At 36.7% G+C, this 23,423-nt stretch overlaps 1 protein-coding gene across 2 annotated transcripts in view; it reads right to left on the bottom strand.

Annotated features, from left to right (window-relative positions):
* RYK (receptor like tyrosine kinase) overlaps window positions 1–23,423 on the bottom strand; it is a 100,733-nt gene that overhangs the window by 27,622 nt on the left and 49,688 nt on the right. The window contains exons 6-12 of one of the 2 annotated variants that reach the window (XM_060149814.1): window positions 22,844–22,988; window positions 16,945–17,045; window positions 13,835–13,969; window positions 12,467–12,553; window positions 6,943–7,012; window positions 1,150–1,282; window positions 75–184 (exon numbers count right to left, since the gene is read on the bottom strand). In XM_060149814.1, coding sequence (XP_060005797.1) covers window positions 75–184; window positions 1,150–1,282; window positions 6,943–7,012; window positions 12,467–12,553; window positions 13,835–13,969; window positions 16,945–17,045; window positions 22,844–22,988 — 781 coding nt within the window. The remainder of the gene's footprint in view (window positions 1–74; window positions 185–1,149; window positions 1,283–6,942; window positions 7,013–12,466; window positions 12,554–13,834; window positions 13,970–16,944; window positions 17,046–22,843; window positions 22,989–23,423) is intronic. The other variant, XM_060149815.1, reaches the window with a different exon arrangement.

Below are 23,423 nucleotides of genomic sequence, written 5' to 3'. Positions count from 1 at the left end.
TGTGACTCCTGGAGAGAACCCAAATTCAGGGAACACTAAATATCAAATGACAGTGACAAGCTCATGGCACCTACACACAGTTCCTAGCAGCCAGGTCTTTGTGGATGACTTCCCTTCTGGCCAGATAGCTCATTCCACAGGCAATCTGAATAGCCATGTGGACCAGGTCTTGTTGAGAAATTGCCTGTGGTAACAGAAAATGACAATGTCTGCAGTTAGCACAAAAACTTTGATGGTAGTTATTTTATTCCACAATCTTACTCCATCCCAAAATACACCTACACACTAAGTTTTAAAAAGCTACTTCTTGACCAAGAACATGTTCCCATAGCTTCCTATACTTATACCTACTACAGTCCTTATCATTCTGTACTGTAATTTACCATTTACTTCACTCTCATCTGTTAGGTGTATCTCCCCAACATCCAGCATATACAGTAGCAGCTAAATAAACATCTGTTCAATGAATGCTGAATTCTAAGGGTAATATTTCAAATGTTTATTATTCAATAACTTGTTCTTTTCTTTTACAATATTAAGCTTTTATTAGGAGGTTATCCCCCGGAGACCATTTTCAAACTAATGCTAGTTTACAGCTCTCTCTGATGTGCTCCTCTAGAGCTAATGTGCCAGGACTGTAGGTTGAGGAATGAAATTCTTCTCCAGGTGATGCTGGTGGGCTATGGCTGCCAACCACTTGCTGGAAACCCTGGCTACCAAATTATCACCGACAATCTACACCTCCAGCTACCACCAGCTTTTTTTTTTTTTTTTTTTTTTTTTGTACAACATGGACCAAATGGCTCTGTAAGGTCTATATCCATTCCTAGAAGGGAGATCTGGTACAAGTACCTTCAAAGAGTTATGAGGAAAATGACTGAGATGGTGTCACAGAGGGTTTGAGGTGATTATGAATAATACACAGTGGTTATACATGGAAAACCTTCAGCATCAGCAGAGTGTAAGCCTCAAGACAGGAATCACAAACCATCTCTCTCTAAATCAATAGGTTAGCAATATCTCCTGGTTCAACCTTGAGTTTCTTTTTACAGACTTCTAAACAGTTTTTATACAGGAATGTTAACATCTACCTTCAAAGATATTAGAAGCTACTGGTAAATAATTGGTATGTGGGCAAATATTTCTCACCTGTGGATTATTGGCCTCTACTAATTTGCACTGCCGTAAAAACAATTTAAGATTCCCCCAATTCATGTAAGGCAATATCACCATGGGCTTTTCTCCTTCTTCTATACAGACATGGGTAATAGGAAGAAGATTTCTATAAAATAATAAAAAATCAGGAGAAACACAAGTGAAATCTGAAACTTCAGGGGGTTATTTTTAACAAAAAGTAATAAAATAAAGATAACCTAAAACAAAACAAGAAAATCTCAAACTTACTTAAAAACATATAACCATTAAAAATGTAAAATTATAAATGCTCTTTTAGACTGGACTTTAATGTTTTCCACATACCCACTTTCTTGATAGGGAAAAATTATAAACTCAGAAGTTGTTTCCTGTGGACTAGATTCTCTTAAGACACACTCTAGCCACACTAAATCTCTACTCTAAAGGGTAATCAAAGGGACCTAAAAAATGAGTTGACCATGAGCATATGATAACAGCCCATTTGGTTCATTATCACGCTTAAAAAAGAAAAAAAAAAAAAGGGGCCCCAACGCAAGTCTGCAGAAAAGAATATGATAATCAAGAGCTTGAAACTGTCACAAAAAGCCAAGAAGTTCTTAGCAGGTCACATGGGATTTCTAAATCCTAAATTTACCATTTACTGTCTGTGTGACCATCTCTCTTGGCCTTAGTTTCCATACCTCTAACATGGGGATCCCACCAGCCATACAATGTTGCGGTGATATACAAATAAGGCCAAGCATGCAGTAAAAAAAAAATCTTGTTCCTTTTAAAATCTCCATGGCACACATACTTTCATCCTATTGCCTAATGACACCTCTTCCATTGGTACCTGGAAATAACTGTTAATTTTTCCCAAGGCTATGTAACTTTTTACATAATTACCTCATTTCCCCCACTAAGCTGAAAATTCCTAGATGGCAAAAACTAAAGTGAACTCCTTTTTTACACCCAATGCTTTGTCTTCTGTGCCACAGAAATAAGCATTTAATAAATATTTGGTAAGTAACACCAAACAACAAGCTGAAAAACATTCCTCCTCCTTAACTTGGAAAATTCTGCCTCTAAGGATATTAATAAGGAAATATTATTAAACATATGAAAGCTATATGAACAAGGATAGTTAATGCAGTATTAATAGTAAAAGCTGCAAACAACAAGACTGTCCAAAAGTAAGGAAGTACAGCCAAATAATAGGATAGTATATAACAATTAAATAGTCACAAAGGGATGTTACAAGAATATGAGTAAAAGCTTACTTATAGGAAAGCAAGATACAAAATTCACATATGCTTGCAGGATAATTACAAGTATGGGGGCAAATACAGCTCTGCACAGAAGTATGCCAAGAGTTGTTGTTTTTGAGTTGCGAGACTTTAGATCATTTCTACCTTGCTTTTCTGTATTTCCTAAATTGTCTCAATTGAGTATGTATCTCTTTTAAAACCACAGTCAAACGATTCTGGCCTAACAGTGCAGAAGTGAAAGCTGTGGGGCCCCCCTCCTGCTGTGCAGGAGTTACTAACAGGGAAAGCACTGACCCTGAGGAGCCGGGAAAATGAGGACTCAGAGATCAGTAAACCTGTATGCGGCAACTTCTCTGTAAGGCTTCTGCTTGCCTTACAGCCCAAGAGTGGCAGTGATGATTAGTCCCACTTTACAGGCGAGGGAATCCATGAAGGTGGTAAGGGGTGAGGTAATTTGCCAAGGACAAACAGCCAGCACATAGTGGAAAAAATTCAAATCTTCATCTGATTCTAAAAACCTTGTGTTTTCCACTGGATCACTGGACATTCCCTCCCAGGGCAGCAAGACAGAGCCTCTTTTCACACCGAGACCCACACATACTAAAATGACTACAGCAGGAGGATGGAGGGAGGGGGAACTGGAGGAAGGCAGTCAAAGGTACAAACTTCCAATTATAAATAAGTACTAGGGATGTACTGAACAACCTGATGACTATAGCTAACACTGCTGTGTGATATACAGGACAGTGGGTAAGAGAGTAAATCCTAAGAGCTCTCATCACAAGGAGAAAATTTTCTTTCTTCTTTCTTTCCCTTTTATTGTATCTATATGAGAACATGGATGTTAGCTGAACCTACTATGGTAATCATTTCACAATATATGTAAATCAAATCATCATGCTGTATGTTTTAAACTTATACACTGAGGTATGTCAATTATTTCTCAATAAAAGTGGGAAAAAATGACTACAGCAGGTGTGCACTCAGGTTTAACTGCCTACCATGATTTCAGGAGTAATATGAAGAGCTGCCCAATCTCTTTAACCCTCCCAAAATTATTTCTCTGCACCTTTACTCATGACTGAAATTCACTGAGCAAAGTTAAGGGAATCTGACCCAAACACAGGAAGTTTGCTGGATGAGATCAAATCACTTATTCTATCACCAGAGGATTAAAAGCCCTCCGGGAGAAGTAACAAGCTGCATGAAAATATTTCAAAGAATAAATGGCTGCTCTTCATTCTGCCCAGTTTATAAAGGAAAGGAAGATAAAGAGGAAGATATGGGATCCATAAGAAGAGCGGATGAGGCAGAAGCAGGTGCTATAGAGGAAAGGCAGGTTCTGCAGGGACTTGAGGCAAGAACTGGTCCAGTTCTCAGTCTTGCCGAGCGTGCCTGCAGAGTGAGAGCCATGAGGCATTCAGCAAAGTGCCCATCATCAGGCACCCTTGGGCCAATGGAGAGTCAAACTACAAGCAGAAATAGCTTGAGTACTTTTTATAAAGCATGTCTGATGGAATTTAAATAGATCAACAGCTATCTTTTATTTATACAGCTATTTTAACTTATAATAAAAATTATTCTCAAAAATTCCAGTGGAAAAAGGAATGAAAAGAAAGAATTTCAAGATGCTTTAAAATATTTCAACACTTTAAAACTCTTAATCACGGAATGTTAAAACAGGAAGTAAACATGATGAATTACATACCAAAACTAGTCTTTTAAAAAAGGTAAAATCAGAAACTAGGTGTCATTTCTTGCTGAGTGTATTGAGTTTGCTTGATAAATTCTATAATATGATCACTGAAGATCATTATTTCTTTTTTAATTTTTTTTGTGGTACGCGCGCCTCTCACTGTTGTGGCCTCTCCCGTTGCGGAGCACAGGCTCCGGACGCTCAGGCTCAATGGCCATGGGTCACGGGACGAGCCGCTCCGTGGCATGTGGGATCTTCCCAGACCGGGGCACAAACCTGTGTCCCCTGCATCGGCAGGCGGACTCCCAACCACTGCGCCACCAGGTAAGCCCATTATTTCATTTTTAACCCTCATGCCTAGCAGTGTTCCAAGTGCAAAATGGGCACTTAATGAATGAGAACGTATGCATACACAGAGCCATGAACAGTCTAGACATCAGGGGTCAAAAGAAATGTGTTATAGGCCCTAGTCCCCTTAAAAATGAAATAAATTGCTACAGTGAGTAGAAAGAACCATATACTTTCTACACATTGACAATGTGTTTTGCTCATTAAAAACCAGGAGTCCTGGTATCACTTTATGATGAGGAAGAACAATTAACCAGGATCAAACCATAACTTGCCTTTAGAAGACATTCCCTAATCACTGAACGTACAGTAACAAATAACCCTAATTCAGTATAAGTCATCCCATTCCACCACCTAAGTGTATCCTGGGGCTACTAATTCATCCTAGTTGATGCTGGAAAATCCTATAGCTTAAAGCTGCCTGAGAAAATGCTGCAAATACTTGCTCTGAACATTTTTCAGCCAAAGCACCTTTGGGCTACTGTGGATATAAAACTGCTTCTTGAGAAAATCCTGGCTTTGTCTATATCCCTGCCACCCACTTCTGTGCTGATGTGGTACAGACCTTTCATCAAGATAAGAATACTAGCTAAGTACGTAAGTACTAGGTTAACATTACATACTAGTATTAAACACTCTGGTTCTTCCTGCTAGGGTCAGCATAATAAATCAAGTACTCCGAACATTGTCAAAAAGGACATTCCCAATTGATCATTACCCAGTTCTTGCTTTGTTACTCAGAGGAAACAAAATGTGTGTGTGTTTTTTTTTTTTAGAAAATATAGTCTAAAGGGTCAGTTATCTATCCATTCCTCTGCAAATGACTTCTATTCTTGGAATGAATCAGTGAATCAGGCCAATGGAAGGTAACATTCTTAAATCACATGACTTTAACCCTTCAAAAGGACATCTTTAGTCCCTCATTACTGTGTGGTCAATTTTTTTCAAAGGTCTCTGGCTTTTTTATTTTCAATGAAACTAAAAAGTATATCTGTTCATTATCTTAATCGATGTCCCAAGTATATGATAAAGTTAATGACATCTGTCCCAGAATGTGAAACCAGAAAAAGTTTTCTCCCCAAGAAACATGTACATTTCCTTCCCTTCTAATACTGAGATGTATCAAACTTTGTTTCCTTCAGCCTTGCTTGCCCAGAAGCTAAGAGTTGTTTTATGTTCAATCACAGTAAAAATAATTGTCTCCTTAATGTTGGCTTATTTGTCTTCTTTTCCACCATCACAATGCCAAAAAACTCAAGTTCATTTTCATTACCATTTTATTGATCTTACTATAGCTGCCTTCTTTTTAGGTTCTCAAATTCTTTTGACTATGAACCAAAGTATAAATAAAATTCAAAAATAAAACTCTGCACAGTCATCTTATTTTTTGGCAGAACTCAAGTACCTGCTCAAAGTACACAGAAATTACAATGCATAATGCCTTTTGCACACATCACTTTCTTTGTTTTCCAGAAGTCCATAAATATCTTCCAACCATGATGGTCACCATTCCATTTTTTAAACATATGTGATCAAATTTTCAGTAGGCACACAAATTAAGCTGACTCTGTATAGTGCTTTAAAACAACAACAACAAAAACCTTGCCCAAATATTGATACTGCACATTGTGATACTATAATTATGCCCCTTTTGGCTCAGAAGATAGAATCTCTTATTATAGCTCTGTGAAAAGGACTGATATAAAGCTTTTAAAAAAAGTTCTTCATATACAGAACTGTAAGTATTTTTTAAAAATCATACTGCAAACTAATGATGAGACTGGTTAAATAAAACGTGGTGCATCCATTCAATGAACTATTATGTAGTCTTTTTAAATGTGGATGTGAATTTATAGTTACTTACATGAAAAGTTAGATACATTGTTTTGCCATATATCAAGAAGTGTGTTAACCTTGTTAAAGATAATGGTATTGTGATTATATAGAAAAATGTCCTCAACTTTTTGGAAAATGCATGCTGGAAATGCATTGAAAGTGCTAAGATATCCAATTTAGTTTAAAATATTTCCACACTTGCAAATATCTATCTATATCTAACTAAATAGATGATAGATACATAAACATGCACAGCAAAAATGGCAAATGTTAACCACCAATGTATTCAGGAGGTGGGCTTACTGGTGTTTATTATTCTTTTCTTTGGTACTCTACATGTTCAACAGTTCATAACAAATATTTTTTAGCATATGTATATCATTATCCTACTTTTTAAAGGGAAAGATGCACATAAATATAAACTCTTTCCTGAAAGCTCAGCTATAATTATCCAGATGTGGGCTTACATACTCTTCTTTATATTTTACTGTGTTTTAAAATTTTGTGCAATGAGCATGCATTTCACTTTTATATTCAGGAAAAAAACAGATTAAGCTATTCCAGAAATGCTTTCTATTAACAGCACATTACAACATTCTTAAAAATGTAGCATACAATGCTACCATGCTTAACACAATGCTGGGTGGCTTCTCCTCTCACCTGTGATGAAGACCTCGTAGCTTACAACTTTCAGTGAGCATCATTGTCACCTGAATTTCAGAAGCTTGATCTACATAAAGAAAAAGACACTGTCATATACAGTATGATAATATTATACATATGACATCAATATTTTCTGGTATTAGTAAGTAACTATCTCTAACTGTATGGTAAATTTCATCAAAAGTTACAGGCAAATCTAAATAGGTCTAGCCTAAAATTCTATTGTAGTAGGTAGAGTCTCATTGACAAGGTCAACATTTACAGATGCCATTAAGGATAAGTTTGACTACGTAAAAATCAGAAACTAAGTAAGGTTCCAGAAACAAAGCAGACAAAGTAATAACAGACTGGAAAAATATCTGTAACACATAAGGCATATAAAGGGCTGATTTCGTCTTTTCCCCCCTTCTTTAAAGAACTCATACGATAAGAAAAAATCTGAAAAAGAGGCAAAGGATATAAACATATAGTTTACTAAAAAAACAACACAAATGACCAGCAAAATTAAAAAAACGACTTTCTGCTTCATTCCTCAGTAAAGAAATGCAAATTAAACGAGGAGATGCCATTTTCCTCATCAGATTGGAAGAGACAAAAAAGTCAGCTACCTGTCAGTTTGGGCAAGAGTGTGAGGAAACAGGCTCATCCACAGTATCTTGGGTAGGTGGGGGAAACAACATCTAACAAAATTTTTAATACCTTTTACCATCATCAATCCCACTGCTAAGAGTCTACTCATAAAAGCTCGTCTATATATAACATAACAAGAATACTGTTCAATTATAACAACAAAAAAACTCAAAACAACCAAAGACCAAAGTGCCCATCACAGAGAACTAGTTAAATTAGCACGTAAGAATAATATGCAGCTACCTTAAGAAAAAAAAGTCAGATTTACATGTACTGACAGAGGAAAATCTGCAAGACATATTAAATTTTAAAAGCAAGATGAAAAACTGTGTTTGTGCGATCAGTTATATTTCAAAATCAAATTTATTTGGAAAATTAGATATATTTGGCTGCGTTTTTCTTCTTACTCACAGAGTGAATCATAGGAAATTGTTTACGGTGGTTACTTTTAGAGATGCGAGAATTTACATTTTGCACCTTTCTGTCCTGTTTAAATTTTCTAACCTTACAAACATAGAATTAGAAAAAAATGACCACAGGAGTTCTGACTGGAGATTGTGGTGCATTTTATTGTTTTCTTCTTCTTACCTCTATGTGGTTAAACAAACAAAAAGAACTACTATTATATTGGTAGAAAAAGATTTAATTTTCATATAATAGCCCAAATTAGCATGATTATTCCATTTTATTTTTAGCTTCTGAACTCATGGTTTTTGGTCCAGGTAACAAACAGAACTAAAATTGGCTTTTAGTTCAATGTTTTTGAAATAAAACATGATAATGCAATTTACCAATATCTTTAGTCTGCACCTTCAAAAGAATTTGAAGCCATTAAATATTTGCACAAATCTACAAGGATGCCTTCTCTTATACAGACCATTATTTTAATAAGTATAGAAGATTTTCTCCCCTGTCTGAAAAGAACATTTCCATTAAGTGAATAGTATATTTTCATTATAAAATTGAAAATGAGTTTTAATTTTTTTAAATGGTTTTTAAATATCAAAAACAAAATTAACAGTATACCCTTAAAAATACTTTCAAAGAAGCCAATAATAGATTTGTATGCCAACAATTTAAAAAATAGTAATAATAATTTATAGATCTTCTGATCAATGCAGTACGAGGGAGAAGAAGATAGAAAGATAGGCAAAGCCAAGATCCACCTCCCAGCCCTACCTAGTAAAATGCTAAACCAACAGTAAAATCCAGACCTCTAAACTCAGGCACCATGATTATACACTCAATCCTTAAAAGTGGAGCTGTCAAAGCTGAGAAATAGTAAATTTCATTTACTTCCAAGACCAACCCGTGGAATCACTCCCTCTCTCATTACGTGATATTAGTGTTCCCTTTTCAGACCGCTTCACTTAGTTAAAACTTTTGTAGGAATACAAAATGGGTAGACAAAAAGCCAAGGACTTGGAATACTTGCTACTTCTTTGAAAAAGCACTTTACCTCAATGTCTGCTGAAATAAACTCTAGTTGTTTAAAAACTGCTTAAAATTTAGGAACATTTAGTAAATGGCAGAATATGCCTTTTTACTCTTTCTGTAATCTAAATAAGTGTTAATAAAATTATGGCCAGAACTATTTGGGGACTGGAAGGATCTTTTTTTTTTTTTTTTTTTTTTTTTGCGGTACGCAGGCCTCTCACTGCTGTGGCCTCTCCCGTTGCAGAGCACAGGCTCTGGACGCACAGGCTCAGTGGCCATGGCTCACGGGCCCAGCTGCTCCACGGCACGTGGGATCTTCCCGGACCGGGGCACGAACCCGCGTCCCCTGCATCGGCAGGCGGACTCTCAACCCCTGCGCCACCAGGGAAGCCCTGGAAGGATCTTTTTAGAACTGAAAACTAGTAATAGTTGGAGGTCTGTACCCATTTGGTAAGAGTTTACCTTCTTGTCAACTGGTACAGAGATCCAAGTAAAATGAAAGGTAATTTCAGGATGTGTCATTTTTTGCATAATTTTTTAAGTTTTTAACTTTGATAAGCATGTTCTATTAAGCCAGGGACACTTGAGCTGGATAATGAGCTAAGGAAACTTTGGAGAAAAAATAATTTTATACATTTAGTAAGAAAAAATCATTTTCCTGGATACCTTACCCAGTCTGGTCCTAGTCTTATAATTTTAAATACTGAAAGGTCTATCTTTAAGATGTATACATTTGAAAAGAATACTATACAATAATTTACATTCTAAAAGTTACAAGAACAAAATGATTTTTACAAAACCCTACTTATTTCTAATTTGTAAAAAATTAGAAGCTATAAAAGAAAACAAGAACTTAATACAAATAACCTCAAATTAATTAATTTATTTCATGGAATTCAATTTCACAATATTCACTGTGTGAAATTCAGATTCCTAATTTCAATCTCTGGAAATTTATATTGGGATATCCGTTAAGTCTCTGTGAAAAATGATAACTTTTAAGAAGCCAAACTCCAATTTCTTGCTTATGCCTAAAGGCAAAGGTAGGGACTTCCCTAGTGGTGCAGTGGTTAAGACTCCACGCTCCCAATGCAGGGGGCCCGGGTTCGATTCCCATCAGGGAACTAGATCCCACATGCATGCCACAACTAAGAGTTCACATGCTGTAACTTAGAGTTCGCATGCCGCAACTGAGGAGTTGGCAAGCTGCAACTAAGGAGCAGGTGAGCCGCAACTAAGGAGCCCACCTGCTGCAACTAAGACCTGGTGCAACCAAATAAATAAATAAAATAAATATAAAAATAAATAAGTTAAAAAATAAAGGTATAGTAACTGATCTTTTAAAAAATTATTTTTGCATTTTTAGCTGTACTTCTAATTGTATAGCATGTAACAAAGCATACATATTTGTGAAAGAACTTTGTCAACTCTACGTAGCTTCAATTAAAAAATAACATTCCAAAAGAATAAATCTCAAAGACACTCAATCATGTGGAGTTATCTAACAATTTTAAAGCAAATACCGTGGTCAGTACACTTCCTCTGTGTTTCCCACGCAAATCATGACCACATCTTGGCTAAGGACTCACTATGCTTTCTCTTGTTTCCGTCTAGCTCAGAGAGAACATTATAATTACAGTGGTAAGACAGAGAAACAAGCAAGTGACTACAATTCAAAGGTACATGGAAAGAGAAATCTTATCTTGTGAAACAGTCCCAGTATCTGCATTGTGTTTTCTTATCACTATTATTTCCTTTCCCCCCATTTCCAATCCTAAATCAACCCAATTCTATACAGAAACCTCTTTTGTTAATTCAACATTCCTTCAGAACAAATTAATAATATCCCAGTTCTAAATTATCCATAGACTATTTACAAACCCCAGAAGAAATATTAGAATTAAGGGGGAATGTTTCCTATAAAAAATGGAGAAACTGTAACAAAAGGCAGACATTATTAAACTTAGGGCTCAAATTTTACATCTACCAAGAGTACTATGTAAAGTATCCTTCAAAACTAGTCAGAAAACCTAGTGGGACCAAACCTAAAATTCAATCTTTAGAAGTGTTTTGGGGTTAGGAGAAGTGAATGAATAAATTCATTTTATTAACTGTTAACTTACTTAACAGTAAGTTAAACCATCTGTTTAGAAAGAAGAAAGTGTGTGTTTATAGCATCCTTAAACAAGCAATTTTGCTAAATTAAAAGAAATCAAATTCCAAAGTTTTTTTGTTAGATTAGTACAACCCAACTTTTTAGAAACAATAAACACAAACCTTTCATGCTTCCTAAGAATTCCTTTAACTAAATTTAGAAACATAAGTTCTTATAAATTAACTTTGTGAGCTTCACAAAATTGTCACCTCCTACTCATAAAACTGAATTTAATTTTGCCCTCAATTTCTGCATTTGGAATGCTAAATTTGTTTTTCCAAAATTAATAACTAGTTATTTCAACTTACATCAGACACTGTCAGACATTAAGCACTCTTTAAATTACATTTTCTCTCTTAAAATGAGCAAATAGACTTACCTAAGAATTATTGAAGCTTTTACAAAGCTTAAATATACAAATCAGTTATAAATCATTAAAATTCTAATATTATAAAAGGACTTGCTAATTTACCAGTATTAGGCAATAAGCCATATAAAAACATTCTAGTGTATGTTGATAGGGAATCTCTAACTGAAAATTTTATATAAATCAGTAAGTGAAATCAGTAAGTGAAAAATTAAGCATCACATTTCTCCAAAAGGAGAATATGTGAAAATAGGTATTCTGTTCATGAAAATATAAACTATCACTACCTTTTAGAAAACAATCTGGCAACAACTATCAATATTTTAAATGTAAACACCTCGTGGGGCAGCAATTCCAACTACAGCTATACCTGCAAAACTCTACCAAGAAATAACACACACACACACACACACACACACACACACACACACACACACACACACACACACACAGCAAAAAAAAGGGAGGAGAGGGAGTGAGAGAAAGGCAAATAGCACCTATTCACATAAGGTTCAGTGGGTCTGGGGGTCATTTTTTTTCTTTATAAGTCCTCAGTATTGGGGGTGGAGGGGTGCTGAGATGGAGGGAAAACTACTATCAATGTTTTTTAAGAAGGAAAAACCAAAGAATTTTAACCTAGGAAAAACATAATATTAGATATAGCAAAAATGAAGTCAAGTGGATGCAGTTTATTTAGAAGCCTGAGTAATATCTAATAAATATATAATGTCTTAATTTATTAGCTTCTATGTTCTATACCTTAATGAAAACAACATAAATCTCCTAAAAGTTTAGATTGTATGAGCTAAATTAACATGGACTGATTAATGATTAAGGTCTGGCACACACTGAAAATCTGAAACAATTTTGCTGACATAAGCCACCTTAGACAGAAAAGCAGTATGGAAACGGAATGGGAAATAAAATCCTACCTTTAACTGTTTTTACAAATGCTTGTTTTTCCTTATTTGGATCTTTTTCATCTACTAAAATCCCATGGAAAATACGCCCAAAAGTACCTAAAAGGAAAAATAATAATTATTGAGATCATATGATAACGTTCATAAAACTATAAGTACAAAACTTTCTGGCACAATACAACTTAAACATAACAAGGGAAAATGTGATCAACATTACTCCAGCCCTAGCATAAAAAGACTCAAATCTTTGTTTTTTAATGACTGTTAAAGGCTCTTTTTAACTACAAAATATCTTAACTTGCCTTTTGAAATACCAAATTTAAACTATATATGAGAATTCATTCTGAAATATCCTAAATAAACCAATGATATAGACAGGAGCACTGGAGCTCAGTAATGGGGTATCCGTAGAGATATTTATGAGTTTCTAGGCTTAGCCTCAGAGCAACGACAAAGGAGAAAAATGGACTCTCCTCATACATTCAAAAACACCAAAAAAATCTGCTTCCATTAATTACTATTTGCCACTGGAGACAGTTCAAGCCCCTCCCTTGGCTGTGACTGACCTACAAGTATCTCAACCAAACAGATGAATTCAGAATGACTCACATGCATCCAAAACATTCCAAACTGAGTTATGGAAGGGGGGAAAAAGTAATTCTCTATTTAACAACTTGAAGAGCTCAATAAAGTATTTTATTATTAATTTCTGTCTTCTTCTTTCAGCATTCTCCCCAATCAATACCTTGAAACTCAAAAAAGAAAGCAAGGACCAGCAAGAGGGGGAAGGGCAGGGTCCTATCTCTCAAACACCTATCATGTGTTAGTTCATTTAATGAACATCAGTTCATCTAATCTTCATAACTGTCTAAGAGTAGACAACGGAGTCCAAATTTAGAGAAGAGGAAACTGGACATGGAAAACAGGAAATGATTTCCCCAAGGTCACATAGGTAATAAATTGTGGGACTGGGATTGGAAGTTGGGCATAACTCCAATCCCCATGCATGTGCCTTCTGCTAGAACCCATACACTTTCCATCACAGAGAGAATTACTTAGAATGCTTCAAAGAGTCCTGCTAGGTAGTGATCACCTTCAGACAAGAACTAAACAGAAAATATACTTTAAAGGTGACAAACACTAATAATCATGCCTTAATATACTTGAAAATCAACAATTGCACCAAAGCTGTCCATATTAAGGCAAATTGAAAATCTAAAGAAAGGGAAAATAAAAATCAGTGTTATAGAGGAAACAAATTGTGCACTGCTTTCTAGCCTTAAACTCAAAATGAAATGAAATTCTTAAATTCTGAAACAAAAAAATTTTTATACTACTAACATTTCTTCCTTGAAAACCTGATTTTGAGATAATAGATACCTTCTTGGAGTACATCTTTTAGAGTTATCCTCTCCCTGGATATTGCGATATCCTTCACCTTAGCTTTGGCCTCCAAAAGAGTGACACTTCTCAGGTCATTCTTCTCTATCCGCAAGGTAGGATAACCTGAGGAGCCAACAAAGCCAAACCAAGAAATATAAATACCCTTATTATGGCATCAGGATCAACTAGTTCAGTTAGAACCTCAGGACTCAAGTCACAGGAATGAATGAATGTAAGAATCATAAATGGAAAAAGGCACACACACGAACAGGGAGAATTACTTATGAAGGTCATACTAAATTTTAAAGAAACACTTTCCCACCTATCCCAAAATCTTAAAATGCAGAATTAAAACAAGAAACACTAAAATAATATTATATTGCCACCACTTCAACTGCTTTTCAGCCAAATGAAACAAGCTTTGATTCATGGAATTTAATGTAATCCCTCATATGGACTGCTTTTCTCTCCAAAGATTTTCTAATACAGTCTCCTAACAAAAAAAAACCTTTTCAAATGAAGACATGTTTGTAAAAATATCTTTTCTAAAAAAACATATAATTGATTTAATCATTCTGGCATCCATACAGCCTAGTCATACCACTGTGAGATTCATATTTGTTTTTCAGTTCCCTAATTCCCATTCATTCTTAATATGATGACGGCAAAACAAAATTTCTGGCCATCAATTAAAATTCTCATTGCACAAAAAAAAAGTCAGAATAAAAGTTAGTGTTAGCAAGCAGAAATTGGAACGGTATCCCCATTGGAATAGTATTTTGGGGAAGAAAAATCCGTAAAGAATGGGTGGACTTGGACAACGGTCATCAGTGGCTGCTAGAAGAACTACATGAAAGGCTTTGGAAACCTTTATAATGGATGGATTAGGCTGACAAAACCTGATTCCACTGATCAGCACTTTGACCATGATATGTCTAGGTGTGTGTGCATATGTGAGCATTTATGAATGCATTTATGAGTGTTTAATCCTTCCTGGAGTTCTCTGAGTTTCTTGCATCTGTGGACTGTTGTGTTTTGTTATTTTGGAAAACTCTTGGCTATTTTGTCTTCAAGTAATTTTTCCACTCCTTTCTTCTTTTATTTATAGACAAATATATTTCCATTGGGTTTTCTTAAAAGCACTATTTGTTTTTATCATACGTAAGAAATGAAGTATCTATCTCCTTAAGGTAATGTCTACAAAACAAATAAACTTCTTATTGGTGGTAAATAAAAAAATTTGTCAACAAATAAATGTATTTCCACTGACTTTTTAAAGTGCATTTTGCTTTTAGCATATATAATAAATTACTACCTACCTCTTTAAGGTTATATGCACCATCAAGAATTGACTCTAATGAGCAAATCTTGACAGCTAGACATTAAAAGCAATGATGTGTTTCTTATAAATAGCTTGGACTACTCTCACATCTATCATTATATTTCCTGAGGAACTTATGTCTTTCTTTCCTTGGTGGAGATGTTAACTGCTGTTATGATTTCTCTTAGATTTCTTTTAAGCTAGAGTGCCCCCTCCTTCCCTTTCGTTTTTCTTGCCACATCTTATTAAAGAAACTGCGTCAATTATCCTGGAGAATGTCCAGCATCTGCCTCTTCTAGTGTCATCTAACTTGTTTCCCTATCCCTGTATTTCTTGTAAACTGCAAGTCAGTTTCACAGCCTTGATTAGATCCAGGTTAACTCTTGGAGGGGGAGGGGAGACAAGAATACTCCATCTGGGAGCACAAAATACTAGCTGTCCTACTTTTAATGATGCTAAGTTTCAGTAGTGGATTCAGGCAGTGAAACTCTGATCCCTCAAATGGTAAAGTTCCCTACTTCCCTTTGTTTGTATAGTTTAAAACACTAACAAACTTTTCCTGAATCAAATATTTTATTAGGGGATGCAAGTATGATTTTCTAATTCTACCATTCCTTCCACATTTATTAGCTGGGATTTTTCTGTAAAAAAACATTTTCCTTCATAAACCAGCACTATCTGGTTACTGTGAAATAGTTCAGGTAGCCAGTTGTCAGAGTAAGGCATAATAATGTCTTAGTTAACTTGGTGCCTTAGTTAACTCCCATAATGACTGATTTTTCTAAAAAGTATCATTACGAACTTGTGGATTTTTACACATTTTTACATTTCACATTTACATCACTTCACCAATCCACTGCAGTCATTATTCTTTCTGATGCTCAATGGTCCCATTTTGGGGAGCTCTTGTCTTTAGTAGCTTCCTGGATTTTTGGCTCAGCAAATGTCCCAGGTTTATCTTACACATTCCCGACCCAGTCCTGGAATCATCCGTTTCTCCAAAGAATCCTGGTACTTCTTAATGAGAAACAGTACTGAAAGACCACAAGAGGGCACTGGGTGAAGAACAGATACTCCTTAATTTTAGTTTGCTAGAGAGTAAATGTCAGCCCAGGGGAGATAATAGTTAATTGCCTACAAGAACCTCATTAATCAATGGCACCAGTGAGTTGAGCCCTGACTTGTAGTCCACTGCCTATCCTGATGATTGTGTAGTTTCTTATTTGTATGGTGACTGAGTCCTCATTATGTCTAAATTATACTCTAAGAATGATTATTTTCCCCCAAACATCTACATGTTACAGTATAAAAACTTTCATCAAAATCCTGTTCAAAAAAAGGAAATCAGACCCCATTCTCAACTCTAATGGCAACTAGTTTCCCATCATGATCAGAAGACAATGTAACGTCCTAACCACAGCCCATGAGACCATCAAATAATTCATTAAAATCCAAGTCTCTGCCTTCATAGAGATCAGTGGCTTATTCTATCTAACTACCTGAAAATCCTCCTTCTGAATTTGTATAGAGATGGTTCAGCAGCCCTCTTAATATAATCTATAGAAACCTCCCCAAAACTAATTCTAGCCGTTAAACCTAAAATTTTAATACTCCAATTTTGGAATGTTTCATTCAATGCTCTAGAAAGCAAAAGTTAAAGCCTAATTCTGTACATGTTAGATACTATGTACACAGCATGGCACACGTAACTAACCACACAGGACCAAGGAAAGACAGAACATAGACAATTTTAGTAAACCATCTTTAGAATTAAATTAACTCTTACTGGTGATAGGAGTTGCATTGTTGGGTGTGTCGGCTCTCAGATACTGAGTCGTCTGGGTAGATGGCTGAGACAGCCCTTGGGAACTACTGCTGGCACTGATGCTGCAAACAATTTTTAAGAGAGAAATACTTGGCAAGTCAGCTTCAATGAGAAATTTCCTTTTTCCATACATACAAAATGCATGTAGCCATTATAACCAGCTTAAAACCCTAACGGAGATCACAATAATGCATGGATCTCTATCACAAATGTTCCATATTGAAATTTTAATCTGCCTCATAACGTAGAGCTCTATTTTTTCCTTCCTTTCTATCTCCACAACCACCAGGCAAGTTCATCATATCATAGTCATTCACAAACGTGGTATTCCTCAGACACCATAGATAGCAGTCCTGAACCTCACAAAATGTTATGCTAGGGAACCATCTCTTAGGAAAAGAGCTCATGCCGCTCAATTAGATTGCTTTTAAGAAAAGGAGCATAAAGACAGGCCTCTTTTAATGATGGTCCAAAATCAAATGGCCTACAGATGATGGAGTATGAAAGCAAATCAAACGTGCCAACGTGCTCAAAGCTTGGGAAGGGACTTCCTACCTGGTTCAAATCTGTTTAATCATATACATTTTGCTGCTTCTACTTCCCCAATCCCACCTTTTTAGAATTTACAGAACTTATTAGAAATCTCTAGCACGTGAAGCATTCTATTATGCCATATTCTTTAAGTAATGAGGAGACCCAGAAAATGGTAGGTTCAAATAAATGTGAACCCCATACTCAAGATTACTACAGATAATGTTCTTTTGTCTTGTCAGTGGACGACGACCTTATCCCAGGGTCACCCTTGCACACATTCCAATTTCACCGCCTCAGCCCTTGTATTTTTGCAGCAGTGGAGAAGTGAAGCATAGAAATTCAGCATGAAGAGTGAAATCACAGGCAGGATGTCATCCCCTCAGGAGGAAGGTCTACTTTCCATGCCTCCCTTAGCTATAGAATCGGCAGAGTCCCATAAGAGGCTCCCAAATTTCCTAAATATGAAAATTGTTTAAATCACCACACCCCACAAAATAGTTCTGTATTTTCATAACCTAATGATTAAAAAAACACATAATGATAAAAAGCGGCTACTCAAAAATTGATCTATATAGGTCTACACATATAGTGGGTATGGGACAGTACAGTGAAGAGATGTAGAGCATAACCTTGAAATCAAAACTGCCAGCACCACCATTTATTAACTAGCTGTATGACCTTAGGCAAAATGCTTCTGGAGCCTCAAATTCCTCGTGGACAAAATAACCATAATACTACCTCCTGAAAAGGTTGCTAAAAGGATTACATGAAAAATATAATCCTTTTAGGGCAATGCCCTGCCCTCAAACATACACTTACAAGTTATTATTACTAATTATGCATATTATTACCAATATTATACATCCTTAATTCCTGGAACCACCAGGCACCTGTTTTTGGAGTTCTGAGTACATACTACTCAAAGACCACGTCGGAAATCAAATCTGTTAAAAGTCCAGGATTCAATAATGGGGAGAGGAGAGAAGCATCATCATCCCCAAAGAGGGGGGAAGTAATAGAATACAATTTACTTACCCATAAAATGGGACTAAGAAAACCTACCTCCCAGGATTTTTGTGAGGCTCAAGTTGTATAATGTATGTGAAAGTATAATTCAAATATTACCTGCAACCAATGTACAGGGTGAATAAATATGCACAGACCCCAAATTATTTACTATTGTGTTTCTCTTCAGCAGCTCAACAGTAGGTGGCACTCTTGTACCACCTCAGAATTCCTGAAAAGCCTGGGCATACAAAGATGTTATGCGCTCATCCATATTTAGTGGTCCCTACAATAAGCACAGCACTAATATTAAGCGATCAGAACACACCTTTGAAAGCCCAGACTTACTGTTATGAGAGAAGCACGGAGCAGTTGGGGATCGACCCCTGATACCTATTAAATTCAATATCTACATAGCTACATCACATGAGGTAAAAAATGAAATAAAAATGTACACTTGCTAGCACTTAATAGTTTAACACCAGTCTAAATAAATTATCTCATTTGACTTTCATAAGCAAGTAAGCTTAGTTATGAAGACATTAACCTTGCTTTAGCGTTGAAGTTAGAACTTAGGGCAAAGATCATCATTTTCCTTCAGAGCGCTTATTATGATTTATATTTCTCTATTTTTCTGTGTAATTCATTTATGTAATTATTCATTCAAAAACTATCTACTAAGTGTATACTAGATGCTAGATACTGTGCCAGGTGCTGGGGATACAGCAGTGAACATAAGAAACAAAGATCCCTACCCTCATGAAGCCTACATTCTAGCAGGGATTTTTGGTTTAATATCTATCTTGCCCAAGCAGACTGTAAACTCCACGAGGGCAGGAAAAGTACCTATTTGTTCACTCCTCCCTTCCCAGCACTTAAGCCAGGGCCTGGCACAAGAGGCCTCAAGTGGGCCCAACTCTTAGTGAGAGCGCAATTAACACTTACTGAATCAATCAATCCATAAACAGAGAAAAACACCCTTCCTTGGAATAGAAAGCTATAAACCACACAGAAGAGTTGCTGCTGACATGAGCTATTGATATATACTGAAAGAGGGAAAGAATTATTGCTCTAACAGAATGGTTTCCTGTCTCTCTCTACTCATTCCTCATTCAACAAATTCTTCATGCAACATTCATTCAGTGATACCTGTTAGACACTGAATAAGGGGAATACAGAAATGAATAGGGGGAAATAAAAGGGACCCTGTCACCAGTAATGGCAAGGGTGATGGGGCAATGCAGATAATGGAAAATGAAGATATTGCCAAATAACAAGTTCATGTATCCCACAAAGGAGTGAACTCTCCTATAGTTGCAAGCTAACAGGGAAAGACTACAGTATAGACAGGGTACAGATCAATCCCTCTGTGGAAGGACTTTACAAAAGCTCTGCATCTCCAGAATACACTCATCTGGCACAACACAGAGACTGAGAAGATGAGCTTATAGTGTCAGGAGAGGGAAAGTCACACACTTGGGCTCCAACTGCCCCTGGCATGAGCACACCTCAGGCAGTTTTATTCTCTGCCTCTAAATAAGCTCTGTGTATAAGAGGACTCTGGCTCCTGAGTGTCAGGAATGGAAGAACTCTGTACCATCCCTGTGCAAGCAATTCCATGGAGCCATGGGTCCCATCAAACCTCACAGGGCTGCTGTGAGGATTAAGAGGATTAATGGATGTAAAAGCACATGGAACAGTGCCTGGCATATAACAAGTGATTTATACAATTACAGTACTGAGTTATTACAATACAGCTATTACAACAATAATGAGTCCCTTCTGTTGCTCGGCCCTGGTCCTAGAAGTGCAACCCTGAAAAAGTTATTTAATCTCTTCAAGCCTGTTTCTTTATCTTTAAAACAAGGACAGTACCATACCCATAAGTGGCTGTGAGAGTCAAATAAGATAATACATGTAAAGTGCTTGGTACAGTACTGGTAAATAGCACTCAATGAAATGGTAGCCATTGTTAACGCAGTGGCCCCAGCACAGAGGGAAGAAGCAGTGTCTCTTAAATGCTATTAGATCACTGGATGGGAACTTTCTAGTCACCACCATTAGCTTGCCTGGCATGTAATAAATAACAGCTAGTAGAATAGGAAAGAGATGAAGAAGAAATTAGTCCATCACTACCAACACACTGCAACTTTCTGAAAAGAAAAATCATAATAATGGCAATTACTATATGCCAGGCTTGTTCTAAGAGTTTACACTTTTATTTCACTAAAACTTCCCAACATGCCTACAAAGTATGTGCCATGATCATCTCTGCTTTAGAGATGAGGAAAACTGAGACATAAAGCAGCTACAAAACTTCCTCTATCTGGGCCTGTAGCACAGACAGAATTCAGAGACGTGCTGGCTCCAGTCCATGCTCTTAACCACTAGGCTGTACTCTGAAAACAAGTGATGATGAAAGCTGCTTCTATTCAGGCAATGTCTGGGAACATCTGCCTGAAAACTAGAGAACTGGAACACCAATTCATGGGTGGTAACAAATTATTTCAGCAGCAAAGGTATAAGCCCCATGGATTCTGAAGTTCTTGCACAACTCTGATCTCTGTGGGTTCAGAGCCCCCCCCCCCCCGCCCACAAGCAAGCATTCAAGGAGAATGTGTTTATCAAGACAGACCACTAAATGCCATGCCTTCCAGTGACCTCTAACTCTGCCATATCCTCTCTGAGTCCCATCAAAATGTTCCTGTTACTTCACTCCCCCCTCAGTACTTTCTCTACAAAACCTGATTGTAAGTAACACAACCATATATACAAAACATACTCTGAAACACCCCACCCGTGAATTTCCCTTCTCACTCTGACCTCCTCCCTCTTCTTTCTCTACTCAGATAAAGAAAGGGTAACAGAGGGGACAGAGAGTAGTTAGGGGCAGGAATTAATCCAACCAGGATCCCCATCCCCTTGTGCTTTTGTTTCTGCCACACATATGCTTACCCGCTGTATGAATGGCACCATGTGGGACTGGGAAGTCAGCAGTAAGATGCACTGCTCCCTAACTGGGAAAAGCTTACATTCCAGCAGGAGAGACAAGTACACAAAAACTGATTTTAGAAGGAAAAAGTAAAATAATTGCTACCAAAAAGAGAGAGAGACAGAGAAACAGAGAGGGAAGGAGAGAGAGACAAAGAGAGGAGGGAGAAATTGATGGTTGGGAGGCTTAAAAAAGAGTTCATAGAAGAGACGGCAATGGAGTTGAAATGTTAAGAATGGTTTGAACCAGTGGAAAATGCAGGGAGCCCTGTGGGCAAAGAAAGCATGAACAAAAGTCCTGGAGGGCAAAGTGTAGGGCAAAAGTGAGGAAAAAATAATCATTTAACTGGAGCGTGAAGTTAAGGATGAGAGACAAGGCAGGCTCATCTCCAGACCGTAAAGGAGGGTGCCTTGAAAGCCAAGTCACGAAGCTGAGAATGTCTTCAGTCAGCAACTGGGAATCACTGAGGAGGGAAACGAGAACTGTGCACTAGGAAAATAAACCTATGATTCCATCTTTACCTCTCACCCTATCCTGGCTATAACATCCTCCTGGTCATCTTGACTCACCCAGGCTGGGACGGGCACTTGTTTTATTCCCACACTATAATACACATACCACAATCATCAAATTTACAAACTTTTATAATATGGGTTAATGTCAAAGATTAAATACTTGAAGCCATGAAGTATATCATTACTTTTTTTTATTCCTAGCACTTAGCATAACATCTAATCCAGCGTATCTCAAAGCCTACATATTAGACTCATCCAGAAAGCTCTAAGAAAAATACTGACGCTCAAACACCACCCTAGACCAATGACATCAGAATTTCTGGAAGGGGGTACCTAAGTTCTGATGTATTTTAAAAGCTTACCCATGACTCTAATGTGTGACCAGGTTGAGAACTAATGATTTAAATCATAGCAGGTTCTCAATAAATGTTAATAAATTGGATGGATGGATGGATGGATGGATGGATAGAAGGATGGATAGTGATGGAGGGACAAACTAGGAGGAAGAAACAGGGCTATTTCAAAAAGGTACTAAGACATCCCCTTCATGTCAAAGGGGATAGGGAAAAAATTGATCTCTACTACTTCTCCACCAACTAATAAACTAATTTCTGACTTCACAGATTTTTAAAAATAAAATTAGAGAAACACAAAGACAGTATTTTTTCAAGTATTTTTTCTCTTGGCTAGGGAAAGCCTCCCATCCTTCTTCCCCTGCACCACTGTGCACCAGTGGGCATGGGTGTGTGTGGGCTCCCATGTAAATGCAAACAACTGCTTTTATTTTTTTCCTTTCCCAAAATATATACGATACCTGTCATCCAGTTCAATCCTTTTCATACTATGAAGGTGCAAAACAGCTAATATTATTGCTACAAGAAATATTACTGCACAGCAAACCCCTACGCTGATATAAAATACACGTGTAGAAGTGGTTGGAGCTGCATGTACAGGATCATCTGAAATAAAAATGAACAGCACATTAAGCTTTTTAAACAAATATCATCAATTGCTTTGTGACCTAATATACACAATGAGTACCCTGTTCTTTGTAAAAGATTTTCATTTCATGTGTCCATTCTTTGATAAGATCAGTTACCAGTAGCATGTTGATGTAAATTCACACAATTTAAAAAGTGTTTTTGTTGTAGTAAAAGAGGGATTTTAAATAGAACTTTTGGTTAATGAGTAAAATTTACAAGTGGTATACATATAATAAAACATCTATAGCAGTGCTGTCCAATAGGGGAATGCTCTATGGGGTGCATTCCAATACAGCAGCCACTGGCCACCTGTGGCTATTAAGCACTTGAAATGTAGCTAGTACAATGGAGGAACTGAAGTTTTAATTTTATTTCATTTCAATTAATTTAATGTTAAACAGCCACACGTGG

The sequence above is a fragment of the Lagenorhynchus albirostris genome, chromosome 5 (assembly GCF_949774975.1).
Source record: "Lagenorhynchus albirostris chromosome 5, mLagAlb1.1, whole genome shotgun sequence".
Taxonomy (NCBI): domain Eukaryota; kingdom Metazoa; phylum Chordata; class Mammalia; order Artiodactyla; family Delphinidae; genus Lagenorhynchus; species Lagenorhynchus albirostris.
The sequence above is the reverse complement of the archived record's forward strand: the minus strand, read 5'-3'. Positions and strand labels throughout refer to the sequence as shown.